General features: G+C 35.8%; 1 protein-coding gene across 2 annotated transcripts in view; it reads right to left on the bottom strand.

The window, feature by feature from the left end:
• LOC110167276 (oxysterol-binding protein-related protein 10) overlaps window positions 1–12,272 on the bottom strand; it is a 100,227-nt gene that overhangs the window by 52,937 nt on the left and 35,018 nt on the right. For both annotated transcript variants that reach the window (XM_020932609.2, XM_020932607.2), the window contains exons 3-4: window positions 8,238–8,317; window positions 3,660–3,728 (exon numbers count right to left, since the gene is read on the bottom strand). In XM_020932609.2, the coding sequence (XP_020788268.2) occupies window positions 3,660–3,728; window positions 8,238–8,317 (149 nt within the window). The remainder of the gene's footprint in view (window positions 1–3,659; window positions 3,729–8,237; window positions 8,318–12,272) is intronic.

The raw sequence follows: 12,272 nt of genomic DNA, 5'->3' as shown, positions 1-12,272 counted from the left end.
GGAATATTGAACTCAATATATCGTGATAGTACCATCATGACACAGTATCATTATCATTTGGTATTTTTTAGCAGTTTTTTGTCACTTCTCTACAATTTTGTTGCTTATTTAGTCGAAGGAAAATTGTTTATGCAATAGACTTGACATATTCAGTTTTGATGATTAAAATAGATGCATTTCATATTAAATTTGCACAAGTAGTGGTTTAACAAAGAAATATTGTCGCTAAAATGTATTTGGTTATTAAAAAATAACAACATATCACAGGTACGTATAGTATCATGTGCAATATATCGATTATGACGTGTATCGCCATATCGTGATAATATCGTACGGTGATCCATATGTCGAGTATCAAATTATAAGGGAACCTGTGAATCCCAGCCATGGTCTCCATGGAGATAACTTTGAATACAATATTCCACAGTGTATTATCCATCACCTTAAGCCAGGAGTACACTGTGCGATTTTTGACCCTTTTTGAGCCGATTTTTCACTTGTGCGACTGTCTTTGTAATCGGGCAGAGTTTTGGCCTAATCGTATTTTGTGCTTTGTGTAGTAAATATGGGGTAAAGAGAACCAATTAATACCTCACGACCAGCTCCCAATCGGCAATCGTAGGTCGCAAAAATATCAAACCTGTTAGATCCAGTCGGCTCCTGTGAGGGTTTCACACTGTTAAAGTAGTTCGTATAGTTTGAGAACATGAATCGTGAGCTGTGAACTTTTAAGCCGCACAGTGTGTATGTCCAGCATTACCTATCTCCACGGAGACAAGCAGATTACACCATTAGGCCAAGACAGTCCTATGAAGTGGTTCAAGGAGCAATAAAGACACCTGAACTGGAAATAGACAAACATGTTTAAAATAAAAATATTTAAATATTTAAAATAAATCTCAGTACCCTCACAACATTAAAGAATGTCAGTGATTGAAACAATTCTTGTATGTCAAAGTCCAAATATTACATAAAAAAGTTTCAGTATATAAATTATATAAAATTAACCTCAACATTATAACTCCTGCAATTCCTGTGTGACTCACTAGGAGGCCCGAGATGGCACTTTGGGAACCACAAGTCTCTAACTATGTAAAAGTAAATATAATAGAAAAGTATAACAGATTACAGATCAAAAACATTTTAATCTAAGTATAATCATTAATTAATTGAATAATTATAACACACACTCTTCATTAATGGCCTTTAATTAGTCCTTCTAAGTCCTAATGCTCGCTTTAGTCACCTTGCTCATTGGTGCTTATATCAGTGGATCTGCGTGGGTCTGAGTCCAAGGGTCAAGCTGTCATTTTCCAACACAAACAACTCATTAGTCACAATCACACAGCACAGAGGTGGAGCCTTGTATTCAAATATAAACATGTGGAGGGTCTGTTGTTCTTGTAACAGCTAATAATCCGTGTTATTGATAGCACAGGAACTAATGAACCCAGTAATATAATCCTCAGGAAAAAATGCTAATAGGAAACTGCTCAGTGGAATAGTTTCAAGGCAGGGAGTTAAAGGTCCTATATTACACAAAATGGACTTGTTATAATGTTGTTACCTCCTCAAAAACATACCTGGGGTTGTGTTTTGTTTAATTTGCATATGTTTGAGCAATCCTTTATTATTACTCTGTCTATATCTCCAAAGGTCAAAATGCTCTGTTCCACCTTGTGATGTCATGAAGCAGTAGTTTGCAGTTCAGTAACAGCCACCTTTTACTTTTAGTGTAGTGAAGAGAGGTGGTGTAATCTATTCAACTGTGTAAACGAAGGAGAGTTGGAAAAGTGTTTTGTTGAAAATTTCAATTGGTTTTACATAATACACTAAAATGTGACCTCCCTCTCCCACACAATTTACACTTACACTACACAGCTCGTCTCATTTTAAAGGTCCTATATTACCTCATCAAAAACATACCCGGAGTAATGTTTCATTCATTTGTGGTTTATTAGTCTGTCTATATCTAGAAAGCTCAAAATGCTAAGTTTTATATTGTGATGTCATTGATGTAGTTGTAGTTTTCAAGTTAACAGCTACATTTTACCTTTAGTTCAGTAGAAATTGGCAGTTACATTACTTGTATTTGTTGTTTTTACCATTGTCTGTATCCTTAACTTTACCATTGTTGGTACACTTATGTTATACTACCAAGCTATAACAGAGACTCTTTGTCTGCACTTGTAAATTAGTTCATATAGTTTAATTCAAAATGTCTGAAAAATGCAAAAGAAGCTCATTGTGTTAGATTATGAAGAGTAGGGGTGGGATTAAATAAGTTTTCTTCTTCCCACTCCTTTTTGGGCAAAATAATAATAATAGTAGTAATTTTTTGTTGTTATTTTCATTTCTATTATGATTTCACTCATGTTATATGTTCCACTGTATATGAATTTAAATCTTTACTTGCCCAAAATTCCAGGGCTAAAATTATCCAAATGATTCTAGTTAAGGTGTTTAGAGTTCAAAAATACAGTGGAGCACTTCCTGTTTTACCACATGACATCACAAGGTGGATCTTAAATGTGTAAAAAATCTAAATGTGTAAAAAAATGTGTGAATGAAACAAAACAGAACTTTAAGCATGTTTTTTGTTTTGGGAAAATAACATTATCACTTAGAACAGAAAATGGTACAGAATTTTGTCCACACTTTCCACACTGTTGAATTTGCTCTGGTCTGTGGATTGCTTCTCTCTCCGAGCTCTGCAGTAATTGGTCCAGTCTCCAGATGTGCACTGCTTTAAAGTGATGAAGAGACACGAGTGAGACTCCAGTGAAGACGCATAATGAACCATTCAAACCCAATGGGCTTGGAGAAATAGTTATAGAAGCTTGCATATATGCAGCTAATTAGGTTAAGGATCATTATCTTAGTCATAGCTGCATTTAAAGGTGAGCTATTTCAGAGACTGTGTAGGTGGTGATGAAATTAGTTATGCATGACTTTTTTGCCTTTTAAATTAAGGAATCCATCAAGAAAATGAACCAAAATAGCAAAGAGACACTGAGTTCAATTTTAAAAATAAGAGAAGACCAACAGGGGATGAATATGCATGTAACTAAACACAGATAGGAAGCATAATGACAAGCAAATTACAAGGTAAAATCAAATTTTAAAAACTAAAATTTTGCAAAAAATGTGTAAATGATTAAAATTACTGTTCTTATCGATTACAAAAACTTGTGAAATAAAACTAAATTATCTAGCTTTATATTAACACTTATACAAAGAGAACACTGCACTAAACATGACTACACAGCTCTCTCATCGGTTTGTGGTTAAAAAAGGGGGCTTAGGGGAAGTTTGCAGTAAATGTAATAAAAAAATTTGTCCTATATATTGGCCCAAAACTATCGGCAGATCTTATTGGCCATTGGTTTATGGCGATCTCTACTTTGGCCACATGGAGTGCTGAGTAAAGAGCTCTACAAATAAAAACTGACTGAATGATAAAAAATTCAGTAAATAATATACTCTCAGAGGGTGACTTGTCATAGTACTAGTTTTCAAATAAACATTAAACTAATGATTTTCCTCATTATAAAGAACCCCCACTAGAAACTTTCCTTTTACCATAGAGAGTTAATCAGAAGTTAGTCTCCAAGTTAAAACTATGTGGTTGTGTTGAGAATGAGTGGAGTATGACTCACCAGCCCCTCCTGTCCGCCCCCGGCCCGCTCCACACTCAGGTGCTCATCAGACCCTTTCAGCTTCCTTACCTAAGCACAAAGAAGGAAACTGTAATATAAAACACTGGGATAAAAAGCATAATAACACATAACACATACACAAGATATTTAATCTTTTATTTAAATGCGCACTATATAATTTTTCACCCTGAATGTGTCTATGAAGTTATTGCTTTCCCTGGAAATTCATACAGTTTACTAAATATAGAGTTAGAGTAGAGAGTTAGAGTTAGAGTAGAGAAATATAGAGCTAGAGTAGAGACAGAGACAGAGTTTGAATGCATGTTTTTCCACAGTCAAACAAATAAGCATGGATCAGACAATTAGTAAATCAACATAAGAAGTTAGAACGACTACATTTAAGAACCACTTATATCATTTTTTGGGTCGCCTTGTCACGATCTGCATGTAGGTCTGCAATATACATTTCTGACACATGAGAGAGTGAGTGACTATTTCGTTCCAATATTGCTGGTTCAACTGAATGTTGAAAAGAAAAAGAAATGGGCTACATTTAATGTCCAAATAGTTTTTCTTTGTTTAAAAATTGATTAATACTAATTGTTCAGAGAGATACAATCACTCAGTCAACAATAAAATATCCTCATTAATGTTCAATAAAGGTCAAATCCACCTTTATTTTGTAATTTATGAATAATGTCTATTGACTGGGGTTGTGAAGGTTTGTGACTTTTAAAATATGGTTCCCCAGAAAAAAAACTTTGGGAAATACTGATTTATATGATTAAAGGTCATATATTATACAAAATTGACTCTTATGAACTTTTAGTCATGTTATAATGTCGTTACCTCAAAAACATGGAGTTGTGTTTTGATTAAAAGTCTGTTCACCTTGTGATGTCAAAAAGCAGAAGTTTTCCAATTATCATTCACCTTTTGCCTTTAGTTCAGTAGAAAATCGGAAATTCCAGGGCTAAACTTATCCAAATGATTCTAGTGAAAAATGTGTGGAGTTTAAAAACACAATGGAGCACTTCCTGTATTACAACATAACATCTCAAGGTGGAACAGACTGTTTTCTGTCAACCTAAATATGCAGGATTTGTGTGTTAAACAACTCACATTATAAGAGATCAGACAAAAACATAATATGGGACCTTTCATAGCTGCAGTTTATGGACTCAGTCTCTAACCTAAATTAGGAAAGACAACATTTGAATGCTATAGACCTCTACAAAAATAAAAATTTGAAATAAAAAAAAAAAACAGCAATCCATGATGACATTATCAAATTCAACTCATTATAAGTTTTGCAGCTTTAAAACTCTTCATCAGATTTCAGTATTCAAACATGTCAACAACAATGCTAGCTAAAATAACCTGATTCATATGCGTGTGCCTGCCTCCTCAGTCGTAAACATCTCCAGCTCAGTCGGGGGGCTCAAGATTGCAGTATAACTTTAAATCATTATTCCTCTCTTTCTCCTTTTAGCTTACGGTTTATAGGCACGACCCCAATACATCCCACATAGAGACAGACAACGCAAGTGTAACTGGCTAATCCCCCAGGCCCAAAATCCCAAACCTTAATCCAGTCAGGATACGGATAGTTACTATGACAGCTGTACCACCACACAGGATTTGAATGCTATTTTGGTGTTGGTGACTGGTGAAGTAGATAGAAATAGTTATTCTTAACATACATGAATCTCAGCATTGCCTGCAATATGAAGAAAATAGATGTTGCTTAAAATCTATAGTTTAGTAGAGTATTAGTATTGTAGTATTAGTGTAGCATTTTCTGTGGGTTTCAGTGTTAGTATATACAATTAAGAATTAGCTTCTCCATAAGGAGATGCCTTATATAATTATTACGATGAAAATGTCTAGCCAAATTATCTCTGCAATTATATGTCTGTTGTGCCCTGTAATACATCAGCTTTTGCAAACTGAACTAGTTGTGGTTGGTTACTAACATAGACTGTATAAAGAAATGGATTAAGGCAGAGTAATGTCACCCATGGGGTTTGGTTCCAGTCAAATGAAGCTCATCAAGGCCTGCAGTTATATGGGTGAATTTGGAGACGAGTTCAATATTTGGAATTACGACTACAAGCAACGTAGCGACCAAAGAGCCAATGCGAAGTGAGGCTGTTTAAGGTAACGCTCCCTTCAAGCGTGCTGCTGGTTTAACAGGGAGCAGGTGCTTAGCAACGCTGTCAATATGTGTGTAAAATCCCTCTGTCATCCAGGTAGAATCCATGGCAAAGAAGAAATTCAATTTGTCAGCGGGACAATAAAAAATAAACTTTTGTCCAGCTGACAAATGGAATTTCTCCTTTGCAATGCTGTCAATCAAACCTGTTGCTAACACTAGCTGGAACAACCTCGGGGAAAGAAAGTGCCTGATTGGTCTGTTATTAAACACCAGGGGCATGCAGAGTGGGTTAATACGGACATTTTAAGACCTAAATGATGAGTGTGACAGCAGCAGTTACAGAGCGACTGTTTTTCAATAGAAAATCAATTGGAGCCAGAGTCGATGGAGCTGGAAGCATGCCCATGCTCACTGTCTGTTTGGAACGCGGCGACTAATGGGCTAGCTATGTCCATTTATAAATACAGTCTATGGTTACTAAAAAAAATTGGTCAACCTGTTTGCTACAGTGGTTAGATTTCATTACTCTGCTATACAAACTGTAGCCTGATTTCTGTGAAAAACTATTACACCCACAACAATACATATTTATTGTCTAAAATATGCGTGTGTGGCTTTAACATTGCTTTGCTCTCTTTATTTTTGTTTATGCCACAAAATGGCAGGGTGCTACTGTAGTTGACGTTTACACATGACTCATACAGTTTTAATTGGTTTCGGTGTGATTAAACTTGGTGTTAATTGTTGTCAGAGGAGATGTGGGATTTGTCTTGATGACTTGTATTAGTGCATCTGTTTGTGTGCTGAGGACGAGAGACTGAAGAGGAGGAAGAAATGAGAAAAGCTCAAATTAAAACATTAAAATGAATTATGGTGTTGCAGAGATTAACACATTGCAACACAATCAACCCAAAGTCATGGCTGTATATATGAGCTGGGCCTGTCAGGATAACAAATTTTGAAGTGTGATTGTATTGTATTGCTGAAACATATACAGATGATAAATGATAATACTGAAACCAAACCATAAAGCAGGATTATGCTCAAAAAAGTATTCTAAATGTACAATATTGTTAAAAACATGAGCTGATATAGATAAATAGCAAAATGCAACACTTAAAGGTGCATTGTGCAACTTTTCTGGTGGACAGTCTGTCACCTGCTTGTCTTCATGGAGTCTATCTATTGCAAGGGACACATCACAGGTCAGATCTGTGGAAAGGCAACCCTATTCAGAGAGAATTATTGTGTTTTTGAGCAATAGAAACACCTGTAATGAATAACTGGTAGAGAGATGTGTTTAATGTTATACTATGGAACTTTCAGGCAAAGCAATAACATCTCCATCTACATTTTTGTTAGAACACCACCAGTGTGACGTCACTGTAAAGTATCAGTAGCTACAGTTTAACCAAGTGCTCATAATTATCATCTAAAAACATTTTCTAACTTGGTCTGTTAAATAATGGCAAAACATTTAAGTCAAAGTATTGCCACAGTGCTTGAGATGGACTGTTAGTGTAAAGAAGGGGAGCTAAGGATTCTGCATTGTGAAATCGAATTATTTTCAAATTGCCTGTGGTTTTTGGCACAGACAGCGGGGAGTCAGCTGAATTACAAATGTATAGTGAAACATTGTGAGAAGGGACATTTCACCAATTCTTATTTAAATCTATTAAAACATTATATTGTGGTTTGTGGTGCTGTTGCCAAACCCACATTTAATTTATTCCTGTCATCTGCATCGTTTCCAGTAGTACAGTTGAAAGACTCCAAGGCCAAGAAGCACAAATCCAATCACGGCTGGATCATTTCTGTTTAATCCCCCTGATACTTCACACTGTGCTCTTTTACAGAGTTAGTCCAAAGAAATCTCTTCAAACACTGGACGATGACACATTGAGAGGAGGGACATTTAAAAGTGAAACCCTAACCTTTACAACTACATGAACTCAAGGCAGATAAGACTTGCTAAAGAAAGTTCTTCTTGTCTCTATGGAGATGCGTTTGCGTCACCTCACCACAGATCTGACCAGTCATTTGGCCTGGAATCATCAGCTGCTTGATTCAAGGAGATAGACAAGTTTTATGCTGTGAAACAGTCCAAGCAAAGTAATCACAGTCTACACGGAGACAAGCAGGTGGCAAACACTCCAATAGTAAATTTACATATTGCACCTTAAATATCAGGGACCTTTCAGATTTCTGTAGTTAGGCAGTAAGAGATTTTTTGGAGACACATAAAAAAGTAAAAGGTTAGTATGGGTGGTTGGTATAGTTTTGGGCTGGTACAGGAGGCTAGATGGTAGAGTTTGGGGAGGTACGGAGTGGTAAAGGGCGCTATCGTTTTGGGTTAGTACATGGGGGTAGTTTTGAGGTAGTACAGAGTGGCAAAGGGTGGTATAGTTTTGGGGTATTACCTTGGCACTGCTGTCTGAGTGGCGTCTGGCACAGGCCTGGAGCTGACTGATCCAAAACTGCTGTTCTTTGGCGTCAGAGGCTGTGGACAGAAGCAGAACCGAGATAATGAGTTTAGACTGAATAGTACAAGCTCAACACAAACACAGGAGCAGGGTTCACTGTCAGGCCAATGCACTGTTCCAACAGAAGACATTTGTCCTCCGTATGTGAACTTATTATGATAAACAACTATTTAGAGGCACTTTCCACAGCAATAAAAAGCAATACAGGGAAAGTTATAATGGCAATATCAGTGCACTAGAGAAGTTATTATATTGTATTACACACTTTGAAATTAAAATAGTTTTAATGATTCAGCATATCTAAATGCAGTTTACAGTTAAATTTAAGCGCACTCTCTATCAAAAATATTATGTTACTTCCACTATTGAAAAATATTTTTAATATTTCTGATACTATAAGTGGGTAGTACTATTTTAATGTAGTAGAGGAAAGTACTATTAATAATAATAGCACAAAATTTCACAAGAAGGCAGAAAACATTTCATATTAAAATTGTGTCTTCTTTGCATTCACATTCAATGCTTTTTAAACTTTTATTAAACTCTTCTCTACAACTACCAGTTTTCTACCAATCTTACAATCATACAATCATTTGTAGTCTAATCCTATGTGTTGTTTTGTTTTTGTTTGTTTTTTACATGAGGCTAACATGAATCCTTAAACATGAGGCTAACATGAAACTTAAACGTACTATTTGTCCTAGTTCTATTAGTATTTTCTTCCATTAATTAGATGGCCATTGGTTAAGTGCCTTAACTTCATGCATATAATGATCTGATGCACAACTAATGTTAAATGAAGCAAAGATCACCACTTGATTGAAATTGATTAAGTCCTTTAGTTGAACCATGTGAAAGTAATTATAATTATGAAAGCTAGTGTTTGATTGTAACAGTATCCAGGCCTTTCCATTGACTGCTCTGAGCTGACTGTAGTATTAGTATTGTTCTGACCTCAGCACTCACATATTTTCAAACAGAATCTGAATCATATGTGAAGTCCAGTGGTGAGTCTGTGGCTTCAGTTTCAGCTTTAGGACCTTAGACTGTGCATATAAATGGACACTGCCAACACGTTCCAAATAGGAAGTGTTCATGGGGGCATTTCCGGCTCCTTTGGCTCTGTTTCCTATTGACTTTACATTGGAAAATTGCCACCCATCTCTTTGTAACTGCTGTGGAGAGCCTTATCATTTCATATTAACCCGCTCTACATGGTCCTTGTGTTTTTATTTTGCTACTAACTGCTAGCCTCATGAGCTTCATTTGACTCGAGCTGAACGCTACGGGTGACATTACACTCTTTGTACGGTTTATGTAAAAGAGACACGTGATCACATTTCACCAGCCTGTACTTTATCTCACTGACGTGGACTGCACAAATCAACACAAAAACAAGACGTCAAAAATGTTGTATCAAGAAATGTCTGCCAAACCAAAAAAAATTTTCTCAAGTGAAAAGTTATGAATATGTTTGACGCAATAGTCTAACACAAAACAAGTCCTCATCCATCTTTGAGCCAATGTTTTATTCATAGACATCTACTCTCATTCCAAATTCAGTCTGTTGTAACATTAATCAAAAAGCAAATTATGTAGGTAATGCATTGTCCTGTGCACAGAAGAAAATGGCTCCATCATAAAAAAGAGACATATACAGTAAAAGATAATATGGCAATGGTTGTTTTGGAGATAAGCAAATTGGAATATTAGGTAGAGATGCATCAATCCAGCCTTTTCAGTTCAATATTGATTCAGATATTACAGCTTTAAGGATCTGTCGATACCCGATATCAACCTGAAACTGAAAAAACACTTATTTCTAGGTATTTTTGAGCTATAAAACCACCTGTAATTAAATAAATGTTTGATAGAGCCGTTTAATGTCATACTGTGGAACATTCCAGGCAGAGCAATGACATCTCCATAGAAAAAAGCAGGTGACAAGGTGAAAAGTTACACGATGCACCTTTAATACAGCATAGAAATAGCTCTGTTTAACAAGTTGAATCATCACTGTTATTGGAGTTCATACACTGTCCCTGTGAAACCAACATGCTTTAAATCCCATGAGACCAGCGTTTTAGCACATGCTGATTGGTTATCTCTGAGTACGGATGCTTCAATTCACACCTGTCACTCTTACTCCATCACTCCCAGAGCAAAACTGAGCCTTTTAAACCTGAAGTGCTGTCTGCCAAAATGTAGACATATTTCACTGAGCTTCTTGACATGCAACAGTGAAGAGGAGAAGGCAAAAAAACACCTGCCCCATGATCGGTTTGACTGAAAAACACATGATTTCAACAGGTTCAGCCATTTGCAGATATTGTAGAGGACAAAGCAGCCCACTTGAAAAATGCATGTGCTAAATCAAATATATTCTCCGAGATGTGCACAAACTCGGATCTGATTGGATGTAATTATTGTTGGAAGCAGCGTCAGGCGATGCTAATGTGCACCTGGTCGAGTGGTGACGCAAGCAACACACTCTTAAGACACTAAAGAGTCTAAAAGATACGTATGTGCAAATATGTTTAAAGGGCCCATATTACGCTATTTTCTGATCTATCTTATAATGTTTCCTCATCACAAAGATACATGGATTTGAGTAGTTTCATTCACACATGTTTAACACATAACCCCTGTTTACTATACACTGCAAATTAACTAATAAAGAAATCTTGAAACTTCAGTTTTTCTCTCACACTCAAAAACACTCTGTTCCACTTTGTGACATCATTTGGAAATACTAAAAGTCCTCCACTGTGTTTTTAAACGTCATACACCTTCACTGGAAACATTTGGATAATTTCAGCCCTAGAATTGCTAATCTCTACTGAACTAAAGGCAAAAGGTAGCTGTTAACATAAAAACTACATTTTGAAACTGCATTTTGACCTTTGGAGATGTAGACAAAATAATGATAAGTGATTACTCAAATGTGTGAGAATGAAACAAAGCACAACTCCAGGTATTGAGGTAACAACTCTCTAATCTAAAACAATTTTGCATAATATAGGAGCTTTAAATTTAGATCCGCTATTAGCTTTATAAAGTATCCAGTTGTGTTATGTAGTAGCTGAAAGTAGCCTTGTAATTAAATGCATTATTCACTCACTCCTCATTAACATTAGAACTGCAATTTGCAAATCTGCATCAACGCCTGTCCACATTCACACTGTAATGTACTCCGTCTTAAAAAAAAGTGTTAAGGTGGCCAAAGTGTCTTGCCCAAGGAAACAATGACAGTATGCAATTATATTGAAGTATTAGTCCTCTGATCGCATGTGTGTTTTATTTTGTTAAATAAGCGTTTTTTCCTCCAGTTTGAAATGCCCAACCATCTTACAACTTTTAAGCTTTGTGGAGAATTGTCACTAAAATGCTAAAGATGCTAAAAATGCTAACATTTCAAACTCAAATACAGTACTAAGGAATAGACTTGACATTCAATACCAGTTCTGATACCAGGATTATAGTATAGGGCTGAGTATCATTCAGAAGATGCTGATACGATACATTACTTGATACATAAGCCACAATACGATACATATCACGATGCAGTGATCTTACGATTCGATAGGATTCAATATGATATATTTCAGATTGATTTGATATGGTCAGGGCTAAATCATGGCTGTGATACTTAAAGTCTTTGTTGAACCACTTCTTGTGCAAAGTGAATATGAAACACACCCATTTTACTCATCAAAACAGTGAAAATGACAAATGTGTTGCATAAACGAGTTTCCTTCCTCTGAACAAGCAACAAAACTGTAGAGCTGTAACAAAATAATCTAGTAAAAAATACCGAAAAATACTCTAGGCGATATATCGATACTGTATCATCACATTAAAGATTACAATATATCGATATTTCAATATTTTGCACACCCCTAATTATAATAAACTATTTATTCAGACTACAATATATACAGTGTGATTTTTTTTTTTTTTTATATTAAATCA

This window comes from Boleophthalmus pectinirostris, unplaced genomic scaffold (genome assembly GCF_026225935.1).
Source record: "Boleophthalmus pectinirostris isolate CB_2022bp ecotype Guang Dong unplaced genomic scaffold, ASM2622593v1 HiC_scaffold_21, whole genome shotgun sequence".
NCBI lineage: Eukaryota > Metazoa > Chordata > Actinopteri > Gobiiformes > Gobiidae > Boleophthalmus > Boleophthalmus pectinirostris.
The sequence above is the reverse complement of the archived record's forward strand: the minus strand, read 5'-3'. Positions and strand labels throughout refer to the sequence as shown.